Below are 14,616 nucleotides of genomic sequence, written 5' to 3' on the forward strand. Positions count from 1 at the left end.
GATGAGAGCAGAGGTGCCCATCACTACGAGTGTGGCCCAACGAAGAATTGTAAACTCACTTAGAACATGAGATTTTTGTTGTTGTTGTAACTTTACTGCCTGGTTCTTGGCATGAGTTTTGCAAGCGACACTGTCATGACGTAGTGTCAAAAGGTTAGACCTGTGTAAGCCATGATGTTTAAAAGTGCAGGTGGTTCTAGGCTGAGGAGAGAAGCTTGGCCGTGTGTGAATGAGAGTGTGGGTCTGATATGCTGGGATCTACTTTATGTGTTTTGGTTTGTAAGTTTTCTCCTTGGAAGTCTGTGCCGTCTCAGCTTTCCCCACGGCTGTTAACCATACTCCAGTTCCAGCCATGGCTTTTGCAGCCCCTCAGCCCTCTTCCTTCTGTCCCTGCGCTCCTGCCTCTGTTTCCTGGAGGTCTTACATCTTGTACATCTGTGTCTTGTTCACACTCCAGCCCCTTGTCTCTCCAATCCAAGAACAAGTTCTGGATTCAAACTCAAAGCTTACATCTAGTGTGAGCTTGTATATCTTGGCTAGTCTTTTATTCAGATTTCTGTCCCTTTCCCAGGGTGGAGGTCACCAATGTCTGTGTCCCCGGAAGTAGTCCATTGGTGAAGGACTCCTGGTCTGAATGGTTACTGCGTCAGTCCGAGGGCAGTGACCCTCAAGGACACAAAGAGGAGAAAAGCAAGTCTGTCTATGTCAGCAGCTGCTCTCTATAGAAGACCTTGGGCTGCTTAGCCTTGCTAAGCCCCATGTCAGCGGCTGCTCTCTATAGAAGACCTTGGGCTGCTTAGCCTTGCTAAGCCCCATGTCAGCAGCTGCTCTCTATAGAAGACCTTGGGCTGCTTAGCCTTGCTAAGCCCCATCCTTCCCATTTGTGAAGTGAATGAATTTCTTAAAACTCCAAAAACCTCACTCCAAACTCTGGGGCTAAGACAACAGGAAGTTCTTCTTGCATAGTTCTTGGGGCCAGTGGTTCACACCAGGGTGATGGGCAGAAGCCCAGGGGTTGGCGTTGTGTCCTTCTGAAGACTCCGTCTGACCTTTGCCTCTTTTCAGCGTTTGGTAGCTGTTAGCACTTCTTGGGGTGTAGACATGATCACTTCAGTATTTGTTGGACTCTCACGTTGCCTTCTCTTCTGAACCCTGAGCTTTCTCTGCTCTTTAACAAGGACATTTGTGATGGGAGTTAGGACCCATCTGGATGGTCCAGGTTCTTCTCCCTCAGCAAATCCTTACATCTACTCTTGCAAGCAGAAAACTGTTCTTTTCTTCTCAGGGAATGGTTATAGGTTTCTGGGATCATGACACGATATCTCTGTGTTGTGGTTACTCAGCCTTTGTACTAACTACCTATCATACATGAAATGAAACATCACAGACAAAAAAATCATTTATTATTATATGAATATACCTTATCTCCCCCATAAAAGGTATCGCACAAAACTTAGCGAGTTTGTTGTTGACTGGTCCTGCACTCAGGAGGCTGAGGCAGGAGCATTACTTGAGCCAAAGAATTTTAGAGCAGCCTCGAGAATATAGAGTTATCCTGCCTCAAGAAAAACAATACAATAAGATTAAGTTAAAGAGGGGGAGGAAACCTAAAAAGCTATTGACCCCTCTTAGTAAACAAGGATCTTGGTAGTCAAGCAGCCAGGGAGCTATTATAATATTATATTTAATTATATATTGAATATAATATTATATTATATTCAAAACTACCATTGCATAAGAAATAATGTAATGCTTGGGTGCTTTGAGAAACTGTAAAATAACTATTAGTCTTGATAAAAAATTAAATGGGACACAGCACGCATTGGCACTAGAGCCCTCTGATGCTTAACTAGTACTTTAAAACAGAACAGATTTTCACTTTTCCTATTTTCTTTTTCATGAGTGATAAACAGGATCTTTTGCTAACACAAGATTACTTATTCAAAAACAGTATTTTTTTTTCTATGAACCGTTTGCCCTCAGGATGGTCAAAGGGTTCTTCAGATTTAGCACGTTACAAAAATCTTGCAGCCAGAAATAGCATTGTTCAGTGGAAGCACAGGAAGAAAGATTGTGGGGTAAGATGGCCTTCCGACTTGGCCGGCTGTGGTTCCATGCCAGGCCGGCACCTAGGCAAAGACTGTTCTCCGTGCTCAGCCCCGCCCCCTTCAGTCTCTCCTCTGCTGAGCTCCGCCATTAATCACTTGCCTGTCTGGAGATCTCCCACGGTTTGGTCACGGCTCCAAGGTCACAGGCTGTCATTAACATTGATCTGAAAAACAGAACCGAACAGCCTGAACGCTCCTCTGCTGCATTCCTAAACAAACTCACCCTAGATCCATAAATAAATAACACGGAACCGGGGTCAGCCCACGTCTTCCCTCCACAAGGGGCCACGTTGTTTAAAGTCGCTCGGTTGTGCCTCTCCCAGGCAGCCACCGCTGCCTGCAACACAAAGACCTCTCACATCCTCCCGGGTCGCCTTTTTGTTTCGTCTGCAGCAAATTGAGGAGAGCAGGAGAGCCCTCTGTCTACACCTGAGGCAAGCAGGCTGTGGCTACCCCCCAGCTTAGCCATAAGCAAGGCGATCAGTATATCACCCTGCGTGGCTGACTTAACACGGCGACAAAGGAGAGAAATCCACACCACAGAGGAGAGATACACGCTGTGTAGGGCACTCTTTTAAGTTCACAGCTCCACAGAGCCAAGATTTCCCCGAGGGAGCCACACTGTGTCACTTGGGTTACTACCTGGCGGCCACCGCTTTATTCACATTCTCAAAAAACAAACGAACAAACCAACAAACCAAACCATACCCAGCTAAGGCGTTCCTTAATCTTGCAAGCTAAAACACAGGCACAACAAACGCGAATCAGGTTTTCCAGAGGTGGATTTAACTAAGTTTCACACTGAACCGTGGAAACACTGGAGATAACTCAAATCATTGATAGAGAGTATTATCAGATGTGGCGGGTGGGCTCCCGTCTGCTGTTTTTCAGCTAACAATAGGAGCGCCTGGTGGAGAGTAAACAGCACCAGCCGGAGCCCTGGGAGGTGCGCTGGCTGGCTGCTTTTGAAGAAAGAATGTGTTGTGAAAGGTCAGAGGGCCATCCTGCTGTCAGCTAGACTTTTAAACCCTGCTGGATCTCAATGTCTTGGAAACAGGTCTGCTGCCCAGATGGTAGAGCAGGATTGGAGTGGGCAGGGTCCCAGCTAACAATGGGTCATTCACCGCGAGCCAGGCAGGGCCAGCCTCAGCCAGCCCCTTGGACCAGAGCACTATCCAAACACCCCTATGCTAAGCTTGTGCGAAGGGGGACAGCTTGGTCTGTTGTTGGGCTCTGATCCTCTGCAGCAGCATTTGGCAGTGCTGGCTTTCCCCCTGCTTCTGTCCTAGGGCCTTTCCTAGCTAAAGGACTGACCGCTGGCTGACAAAACCTTCACTGTGGCCTCCGAGAGGGACCCTATTCTTATTTACAGACCAAAGCACAGAGAGATTAAGTAACAGTCTCAAGGAGAATAAGGGGTTCAGGATGCTGCGTTTATTACAAAGCTACCATACTGCTCCACACACTCTGAGGGTCTCATTTTAAGTTCTGTGAGTGCAGCCGGGAGCATGACCATGGGTTACACCCCAGAGGTGTCTACTGCACAGGGAAGCGTCCCTGTGAAGCTGCTCACTCCGACAAATTGGGAGAATTACTTAGGTTCTGTTCAGCTGATCATCTGACTTTTCCAACGTACACAGAAAAAGCATGGCTAAAATGTCCAATAATGCAAAGTATACCCAAATGCGTGCTTTTTCTTACCGAAACACATCACGGTGGCTTTTGATGTTCCAATCGTAGTCTCCTTTGCTGACAAGCTCAAAGAACTCAGTTCTTCTCCTGCAGGGAAATCAAATGAAAGAAGGGGAGAAACCCCTGGAATGAAATTTCTCAGTCTGTGGAGTGACATAAACACATTTGTGGGGAAAATATAAGACCACCTGAACTCAGTAACTCAATATTTGAAATCACGAGGCTAAAGAACTATCAAAATAAATCACTTGAAAATGTTGAGACATCAAGAGGAAGCTGCAATCATTCCTAAATGTACTTACAACAAAGGACAGTATAGATCCATGAAACAGAACACAGAGCAGACAGTGTGTTGTGAAGCCGCCGTGACAATGGAAGTCAGAGGAGGCAGGCAAGGACAGACAAAAAGAAGGAGACTTCAGAGGGTTCTCTCATCACCCCACACGGGACACTCAAGACAAGATAAACTCCCTGGCAGTAAATTCAAGATGAAGATTTGTTTTCCAGCTCAGAAGAATAACAATTTCGCAACCTCGGTGTTTAAGCTCATAGGGTAGAGGGTCAAGCAGTAGCCATGTCTAAACTGTAGCTCATTTGTCTACTTGCTGTACTTGCCTGCAGGGAGTTACTAAAGCCTTTGGAGCCTCCATTTCCCAAGGAACAATTTGGGTATTTCGTTTGCTAACTCACAGACTTACTGGGGGGATTAAATGAGACGGCTGGCGTGTATAAGCAAGTAGCACAATGCATAAGTGTTTTACACACACACATACACACACCCAGACACCCACACACACCATGCCTATGCCTATACGTCTCCCGATGTATGGGAAGGACAAAGGAGGTATATCTTAAAGTTATGAATACAGGGAAATTCATTCCTTGTTTTGAAACCTTACACAACCTGTCATTTTTGTCACGACAAAGAGAGAGAACTGAGTGTGGACATCACGAGCATTCTAAGAATCAGTCCCCAAGTTTTCACCCTCTTGGCATTTACTAATGAGAGTACTTTAAAGACTGGGACAAGTATCTTTTCAAATCTCAGCCCACAGGTGTCTTGAGGTCGCTCCATGGCCCCCTTTAGAGCTTTAAAAACAGTGTAAGATTTACCCTAGAAAAGTCCGATCAGGTATTCTAGCCTGGACTCTAACTGGTACAAACTAAAGAGCACAGGACGTTGTATGAAGGAAGAGCACAGTAAGCCGGACCTGGTGTCCTAGGCCCTTCAACCCAGCCACACGGGAGGCAAAGCAGAAGGATTGTGTGTTCAAGGCCTCCCTAGGTTACATAGCAAGTTCAAGGTCACCCTGGGCAACTTATAGGGAACTTTTCTTTAAAAATGCCAAGAAGAAAAGGGCTTGGGAGATAGTTCACTGTTGGGAGTGGCCTAACATGCGCAAGTTCTGGGTTCTGTGTCCAGCACCGTGGGGGAAAAGTTCTGTGGAAGGGATGTGCCATCTTTGATACAGAGTGGAGGTGTATTGTGGAGTTGGCTACATCACTGCAAGAAAAATCCCCTTTTATTCTTTATTGTTTGAGAATTTCATACAATCATAGAATGCGATTTGAGAAAAATTTATCCCCAATTCCCTTCAATTCTTCCTCTAGCCCTCCCACTACCTTTCAAATCCTCTTTCAAAAGCGCCCATCTCTGGCCAGCAGTTAATGAAAACTTGCTGCCCAGCCTGGCAAACTGGTTTGAAGCCCTCACCCTACTTCGTGGAAGGAGAAAACCCGACTCTTACAAGTCGTCCTCTGACCTTCACGGCAGGCTGTGTGGGCTGTTCCCGCCACGCCCACTTAAGTACGTAAATGCCAACAGCCCCAGGTCTCCCATGTGCAACTGAGTAGCATCACCTGAACAAATTCTCCAATGATAAAACGTTTAATAGTTAGAGCTTCAAGTGAGAAAGTCTTAGAATCACCGAAACCAAACTCAGTCATGGGATTAAAATGACATGAACAGAGCTAGCGTTCATCATGTTGGGAAGAAAGGCAACATTTTCTATCCCAAAGGATGGTGGATAGAAGAGGGAGCTGAGAGATCTTTTCATAGGACATAAAAAATGTAGCAAATTAATTCAATGTTTCTCCACGGCCAAAGTGGAACTATTTCTTGACAGACTGCATTTCCTCTGCCCTCCTAAACTTTGGCTATAACCGCCAAAGATAAAAGAAAATATTCCTGCAGATGATAATCTTTGCAAGTTAAACTTGAGAAGTCGAGGGCTGTGTCTAGTATGCACCAGGCCCTGGGTTGGAAACCCTTGGTTTGGTTTTCATTACCACAAATACATCACCAGAGAACATGAGAATGGTTTTAAACATTTGAGAGAAATCTGCTCTGATTCTCTTACTTTTCAGTTGAGGAAATTCAAGATGAAGGAAAGTGAAGTTATCTTCCCCACAGTCTTAAGGCCAGTCTGTTGGGACCAGGTAGCCCTTGGTGTTGTGAGTTTATGCTCAGTCTCAGCTGCCAAGCTTCATGGAAGATGATGAGATCATAGGATGCTGGGTCTAGACAGTACCAATCCTGACAGAAACTTCTGTCACCAACAGAATGGAGAAGGGGGGCTCCAAAGGAGGCTGCGGCTGTCCTATGTCAGGTGGTTCACAGCTGCAGGCGCTGTTTCTGCCCTCTCTCTCTCTCTGTGACAACACTAACAAAGCAGCATGGGAAATTCCCTGTGTATTTGGGAGATGAGTCTAATCCCCCCATAGCTGGCTCTTTCAGCATCTATAGGTATCTGTGCGTATAGATGGCACAGTCAGCGGCACGTAGGAAATGATATGAGAGAGGAACACTTCCAGGAACAAGAGACTGTTAAAATGAATCTTTAAAAACCCACAAAACTATATACTACCCTTGGACCAGACTTCTTTGTCACGGGGGAATATGTCATTAACTTCTCAGGCAGATCGTTGGGAACCCTGGCACTCAGGGATGATGCCAAGCGCCCTAGCTAGTGAAAAGCAACTTACTGGAAAATCTCATTTATAATCAGGTATGCTTTTATTAGGCTTTTATTCTGCTCTACTGACATATGTGCCACTCAGAAAAATAGCAGTCTTCAAAAAAAAGGGCATCATTCGAACAGAACTACTAAAATCATTCTCAAAAATAATCCCAGAGATTACCCATCCGGCATCCGTCACTGAGCTGAGAGCCTTCCTGGCTTGTGGATATCCTCAAGGCATTACAAGATGAGAAACTGTCATTTCTGTGTACATTTTTATCGGTATTTTTGTAAATATATATATTTACAAAATATAGAATGTGTACGCGTATAATATCATGTATAAACATTGTATTTAGGTAATGCCTTTGAATCTTCAGGAAGTCTATGGAGGTGAGGCAGTTCTGTTGCTTCAGTGACAGGCAAAATTAGGTCTTCCCTACAATGCCAGCTCCAGACTCACCAGGTGGGGTCATGAAGTGGTATGAGTGGGCAGGCGACAGGATGGCACCTGTCCTTACAGTGTTCTCCCAGGAAGCCATGTATCTACAGTTCATCTCAACCGCAGACCCCTGGACTGGTTTGATGGTTCGGTGGTGAAGAGCACTTGCTGCTCAATCAGATGGCATCGCCCACATAACAAGCTGGGTGTCCCACAGATGCCTGTGACTCCAAGAGATAAGGCATTCCCAGTGGCCTCTACCTAAACACACATCAGCTGCACACACGTTTGCTTACACACACACTGTATGCACACACCACGCACATATCAATTAACCAATCAACGATTACATTTTAAATAAAATTAATCTCTTAAAATGTGGATCCTGAAAAGATTTCTGGACTTTGGCAAAACACCTTGGAAAGGGGACTAGAAAAGCAAAAGGTAGGTGACAATTTCAATGGTTATAACCAAAGGAAAAGTTTTCTTATTTTATTGCTTTCTTTTTGAGTCAGGAGTCTCAATACACAACCCACACTGGCCTCAGACCTGAGATTGCCCTGCCCTCGCCTTCTGAGGTCACAGGTGTGCACAACTGCACCTGAGTATGTTTAATTTTTAAGTGAATTTTCTCTTCGGTTTAAACTAGCATTGGGCCCTGTAAGATCCCAGATGACATCACACGTTTGATACTGCGGAGTTGTCAATACTATGAGTAAATCGGCATACCACAGCAAGTCAAAGGGCTGTAATTACTCTAAATGTTGAAAAGTCGGAAGATGAGATAACACAAGAGCCCAGCAGTTCGACCAAATCACAATCACAGGACAAAGAAATGCAATGGCAGGGCTTGCTGCAGTCACTGCATGGGGATCTGGATCCCTACGGGGAAGAGCCACACTTTTCCTGCTTACATATTCTCTATGTAGCACAACGCCTGGCATAAAGACAGCATGGGGCTTCCCAATTTTTATCCCATCATCCTATCGTTGGAAGTGGGATAAGTCTGTGAGCTGTCTAATGGCAGTTTGAAATCTATCAGGAACTCCTAAAATCTTTGCCTGTCCACCTACCGCAGGCCTTCTGCCCTAACGCTGGAAGTGTTCTCGTGGAATAACTCCTCAGGCTCTGTCAAAATACAAAAATGTTAGCCGGGCGGTGGTGGCGCACGCCTTTAATCCCAGCACTCGGGAGGCAGAGGCAGGCGGATCTCTGTGAGTTCGAGACCAGCCTGGTCTACAAGAGCTAGTGCCAGGACAGGCTCCAAAGCCACAGAGAAACCCTGTCTCGAAAAACCAAAAAAAAAAAAAAAAATACAAAAATGTTTGAGAGACAGTGGTGGGTTAAGCGCCACTGGTCACTAACATCTTATTGTTCATTAGTTTCTTCTTTCCAGACCTGTGGCTGGCTGAATACAGGCAACTGTGGGAGCTGAAAAGCACAGAACACAGTGGGGTCTTAATAAACACTCACTGCATGATTAATGAGTGAATATTTCTGTCTGAATAGCAGTAGCAATATTTGTTGAAATCCGACCGTATATTTTAATAATTTATCTTGATATTACTGCAATTTTTCAAAGGAAGGTTAAACTATTCTTCTAAACAACCCAGAATCATTCAGTCCCTACGACTGTCACCGGATGCTTTTGAGACATGCTTCTAACCGCCTCCATTTGTAAGGACAATGGCACAGAAACCATCTGCTTGGACAGCTCCCATACTTGCTGACGAAGGGTGTTGGTAGGGTACAAGAGGAGGTGGCAATTTTCAGACCGAAGAGTCATCTGATTAATTTATAGAACCAATCTAAAAAGGCACTGGGCACCTGAGTGGCTGCATAAAATCTGAATTGTTTAGTAATTTCCAGTTTAAAAAATAGTCTGAGGCAATTATTTAACTATTTGTCACGGAGATCTGTCAGAGCCTATGTGAGGAGCTCTAGGTAATTATTCTCTGTAAGCCTAGGCACCCCTGTCGGGCGAGACTGGGTACATTTAGGATGGCATGGCCACAGAAAGTCTGTCAGATGGAGAGAAGACTCTCTGCCTATAGCTTAATATGGGAAACCAAAGTCAAATGTTGATATTTGGGGAACTCATTATGCCGGGCAGTATGTCGAGTTTAAGGGCTCCAGAAAGGTGCACAGCTTCCACGGTGACAGAAGGTGCTGTATGGCCTGCTGAGGCGGGGAAGTCATCAGCTCTGTGAGCTACAATAACGACCAATCTGGACAAGTGCACCCACTGACGCCAGAGTGGTATGGATGTTATGAAATTAACCAGTGACGCTTTGTTTGGATTTAAGGCCTGCAGCACAGCAGGAAGCTCACGCCTGGTAGTGTGAACTCGGCCCAGGACCTAAGGCTAGCGAGGTCTAATGCTCTAGAGGAGAACCTACTGTTATTATTTTGCTAACTGGACATAGAGTCGCTCTGGGGCGTAGAGCAGTACCGGGCGGCACCTGTGTTTGAAACCTAAGCATATGTAGGCCGGAGTACTACTGTCACTGGTGCCTACGTGTTCCAAGGACTGGGCCATAGTTTCCCTTCATTACTCTTAAACTACGAATCAAATAACGACAGAGAGAATGGCAGGAGGATTAAATCAGTCTGGAATCCAACTTCTTGTCCAATTTACTGATGCTCTCCGGTCCTCAGCTTCCCCATGCCTACAATGACGTTAACAAGATTATCTGTATCTATCTAATGGGTTCAGGAAGTAAAGGCAGCTGAGGCCACGCCTGATCATCTGAGTTTGATTTCTCAGACCCACAGCGTGGAAGGAGAGAATGGATCACACCAAGTTGTTCTCTGCCCTCCTTGCAGACACACACACACACACACACACACACACACACATGCTTGCGCACACAGACACACACAGATGCACCTGCGTGCCCGCACACACACACTCAGACAGACACATACACGAAATAAAAACCCAACAACACACTTTATCTTTCAGAAGACTACCTGTCTCCTCTGACTGCTTCTAGAGTTAAACAGGTCATGTGTGTGCCTCGCTCCTCTGTGAGAACTGGGGACGCATCACTGCTGTTTCCATCACTAATTGCTGGAGAGGCAATAGCTCCTCTTTGCTGGCTGGAAACAGCACAGATACCGCGGGGCATCAGTAACATCTCTGGAGTTTTAACATTTGCGACTGCAGCTCTCTCCCTCTCTCTGCCCGTGCCAGTGTCATCTTTTACGGCGTGTGTTTTATGAAGTTTCTGGCTGAATGATTTCTTTTTTATAAAGTGCGTTAAATTACCAGAGCTCTTTCCTATAGGTAATCTCCGTTGACTGTCACACTGGGCCCCTGGCAAATGGGCCTGGGTAAAACGCCCCAACTCCTATTTCTGACGAGAAAACCAAGGCAGAGAAAGGTTAAAGTGACATGAGGCTGGCTCCTGACACAGATCTAATTTCTGCTTGTGCTGGCAAAAAGAATATTTAATTAGAGAAGAATTATTCGATGGAGGACTCGGGACCAGGCACAGGAAGTCAGTTACCGAAACACCGATCAGCAAGAGCCGAGTTTTCGTGAGTTGAAAAGTCAGACTGAATAATGAACCCAGCAGTAGGGTGAGAAGCTAGCTGTCCACAGCAAGGCTTTCACCTGTTTGTTCTTGTGCCGTAGTCCCACGGGTCCTTTCCTGTTCAGCTTGTGGCATACAGGCACGAGGATTCCCAAAGCTGTTGGAAATGAAATCACGAGTCTTGTGGTTGCTTGGGTGTCTATACAATTCTATGTATCTCTTGTGTTTCCCTTTCTGGATCATGACAGGAATTCTTGCCCCTAAGTGTGAGCTGTGAAGCCTTCTCTAAAGGTGGGATCCACTTCCTGTCCATTTGATCATTTCTGGAGTGGCTTCCTTTATAGTTTGATCAATCCTGCCGTAGCTTTTTTTTTTTTATTTTTACTTTGTTTTTCTATGTAGTCCAGCTGGCTTCAAGTTCACTTTACTCCAGCCGCCTAAGTGCTGGGATCACGGGCCTGTGACACCACACCCGCGTCGACCACAAAGTCTCGTTTGAGCAGCCAGGGCAGAAGAACAGACGGTAACTAGACCTCCAGAATCAGTCAGAGGGGCCCCTTGTATCCTCTTGCCCCTACCATTCTCCAGCTGCTGTGGGGATTTCCAGGCCCCGAGGACGTACAGCTTGGAAATGCACAGGAGGTTTTGAGGTTTGGGGCAAATTTAGGCTCACGAGGATGGAGGCTGGAGGCCAATTTGGAGATACAACCTATGAGATGTTTCAGGTGATCCCTTTAGGTTCCAGCCCGGCTGACCGTTGTCATGGCCAGCAAGGGATACAGCCTCACAGGAGCTTCCTGGACCCAGCTCTTCACCCACTGTCATCTTTGGTGTTATTTTCAAAATTAAACTAAATGAATGCAGGCCTTTGCCTCCAACTGCCTTTTGGGAAGGAGCTTAGGGGACCAAGTCAGTTAATCAGTTGAGGTAACTGACATTCCCTAAGTTGGGTCGTGTTGCTGTAGCATGTGCTACAGTTCAGATGGAATTGTTTCTTGACTCATCTGTTAGAGAGAGGATGTGGGAAACACCCTGAAACAGGGAGTATGGGTTCATATTTTGCCAATAATTCCTTTTGTGACCCAAGCAATACCGTTCAACCAAGAGTGCCTGGTCTGCAAAAGAGAGGGGACGAAGCGGCTGGTGGCATCTCCAATATGCCTTCCAGTTCTCTGACTGGTGAAATACAAGCACCTGGATAGCGGTGTACATCGTAAGCTCTTTCTTCCTCATTAGCCTGAGGGATCGTTTGGACGGGAAATACGGCCATACTTTAACACAACTTCAGACCAGCATGTGGATCAGTCCCCTGGAGCTCTAGATTAGAGAATGAGCTATTCAGAACCTCACAAACAATCATGCTGGCAGAAGGAGCAAGGCACTTCTGTGGGAGTCAGTGAACATTAGCCGGGGCTGCAGCGTCAAGATAAGAGCAGAGTAATGAGCAAAGGACTCCCAACCAACTTCCCTGTTGGCGTTCCCGCAGCACTCAGTGATTCCTCACATCCCGGACACAGCTTGATAAATGGAGCTGAAGGTGGCTTCCCCCTCTTTGTCCCTTTAAGAGTTACTTGGAAACTTGGTTTAGAAAATGCTTCTATTTTGAAAAAAATTAACACAAGATCTTGCAAGTGCCAGACAGGAAAAAAATAAAACAAAACAACTACAAAAAACAAACCTCCAAACCAAAAAACCTTGTGCTATGGATTTCTCATAAATCCTAATCCAGGACTATCAGTCTAGAAAAAGATGGGAGGCCATGACTATCATGAAGGTATCCTGAGGGCCACGGAACATGTGGGATAAGTAGATTGTAAAGCAATGAGGCCATCGTCACCACTCATAAGATGTTTAATATATGCACAGTACGTTATTGCCACTCTATACATGAAGGAAGGCATCTCAGAGGGAAGTATCATGTTTGATGACACATAGCTAGCTAGCAACAGAGCCTGGGGCTTCTAAAATACACATTTTTTATTTTAACAATATCAGTATTTTTGGGCTGGAGAGATAATAAAGTATGCATCACATAAACATGGGAACCTGAGTTCAGGTCCCAGGCCCCACGCTATGAAGCTAGGTGTGATGAGGCTCACTTGCTGTGCTGAAGCTAAAGAGAGAGGGGCTCGGGGCTTGCTGGCCTGCCAGTCTAGCTTACTTGGTAAGTTCAAGCCAATAAGAAACTGTGTCTCAAATAACAAGGTGGACAGCACAGTATATAAGATTCTTTAAAATTTCTTTTACATTTATTGTGTGTGTGTGTGTGTGCGCGCGTGTGTGTGCATACATTTGCCATGGTCCATGTGTGGAGGTCGGAGGACAACCTGAAGAAGTTGTTCTCTCTTTTAGCATGCAGATTCTGGAGATCAAACCCGGGTAGTCAGTTAGAGCAGCCACTATTTTCTTGGCGTGGAATGTCCTTCTGTATATATGTTGCTTTTATTGGTTGATGAATAAAGCTGTTCGGGCCAGTGGCTTAGCAGAGTAAAGCCAGGTGGGAAATGCAAACAGAGATAGAGAGAGAGAGTGGGCGGCATCTGGGAGACAGCATGTAACTGTAGCTGCAGAAGAAGAAGGACCTTCCCTGTAAGCCACAGCCTCCTGGCCATACACAGATTAATAGAAATATGCCCGAGTCATTGGTCGAACAGTGCTGTGACTAATATGGCTTCTGTGTGATTATTCGGGTCTGGGAGGGCAGAAAGGAAACCGCAGTCTCCCCTACATTTTCTACCTGCCAACCATCTCGCCGGTCCTTTATGGAAACCTCTGTATTTGTGAGATGGAGAACAGGTGTGTGGTTAGCAAATCTAAGAGCTCCAAAAGGCCTGCGAGAAAGGCGCGCCTTGTTGCCCTTAGTCTTTTGACTGATCCCCCCGAAGCTTTGGTTTTTTCTTGTAACCATCACACTTCCATTTTCAAGCGCTTTCTTCGTCATGCCTCCTCCTGCTATTCCTTAAAGGAGCCTACTATTGTTTAATGGATGAACAACTGGGTTTTCTCTGTGGTGCTTTTTCTTTTCCTTTTCTGTTTTGGTGTCTGTTTTTCATTAGAGGTAATAAAGCCTCTCTGATCTTTGGTTAACTGTTTGTGTGTCCCAGTCAGGAATCAAAAGACTAATTAAGGACAGAGAGAGGGAGGGAGGGAGGGAGGGAGGGAGGGAGGGAAGGAGGGAGGGAGGAAGAGAAGGAGGGAGGTTCACTATAAAAGAAAGTCTGGTTAAATTTGAGTTTTTGATTTAAAAAAATCCCATCTAAGTGTATTTCCAAAATTTAATGGGTTAAACACACACACACACACACACCCACCCACCCCAGTTGTTTATTATGACTTTGAAGTTGACAGCTTTGGCATGTGGTTTATAGACCCCCTAAAAACTTCAGAGTGATTGGGTTCTGGACTTTCATTTGAGAAAATCCAGAGTCTTGGTTCATCTCATTGAACCCCTGTTTGAGACCTGCTTGTCCTCCCCAGGGCAGAACCCCCATTTTCATTTCTTGGGCTTTTCCCGGAGAGACACACAAGCTGGCTCCCAGTGGGGGAGGGCTTCTCAGTGCTCTGTAAACTGAGTAGCGGGCAATCTCCTTGTCTAAGATTTGAGTGCCTCCAGCCAGGCACTGGGCTGAGCTCCTGGAGTTCAGCTGAGGAGAGGGAGGAGGGTTCGTAAGAGCAAGGGAGATCAAGACCATGATGGGGAAACCCACAGAGACAGCTGAACAGAGCTAGTGGGAGCTCACGGCCTCTGGACTGAGAGCTGGGGAACCTGCATGGGACTGAACTGGGCCCTCTGAATGTGGTGACAGTTACATGGCTTGATCTGTTGGGAGGGCCCCTGGCAGTGGGACCAGGACTTATCCTGGGTACATGAACTG

General features: G+C 45.9%; 1 protein-coding gene across 1 annotated transcript in view; it reads right to left on the bottom strand.

Annotated features, from left to right (window-relative positions):
• Pde11a (phosphodiesterase 11A) overlaps positions 1-14,616 on the bottom strand; it is a 278,269-nt gene that overhangs the window by 33,183 nt on the left and 230,470 nt on the right. The window contains exons 16-17 of the mRNA XM_041639781.1: positions 3,810-3,887; positions 2,209-2,272 (exon numbers count right to left, since the gene is read on the bottom strand). Coding sequence (XP_041495715.1) covers positions 2,209-2,272; positions 3,810-3,887 — 142 coding nt within the window. The remainder of the gene's footprint in view (positions 1-2,208; positions 2,273-3,809; positions 3,888-14,616) is intronic.

This window comes from Microtus oregoni, unplaced genomic scaffold (genome assembly GCF_018167655.1).
Source record: "Microtus oregoni isolate MIOR12 unplaced genomic scaffold, Mior012 000060F_ref0000265, whole genome shotgun sequence".
Lineage (NCBI taxonomy): Eukaryota > Metazoa > Chordata > Mammalia > Rodentia > Cricetidae > Microtus > Microtus oregoni.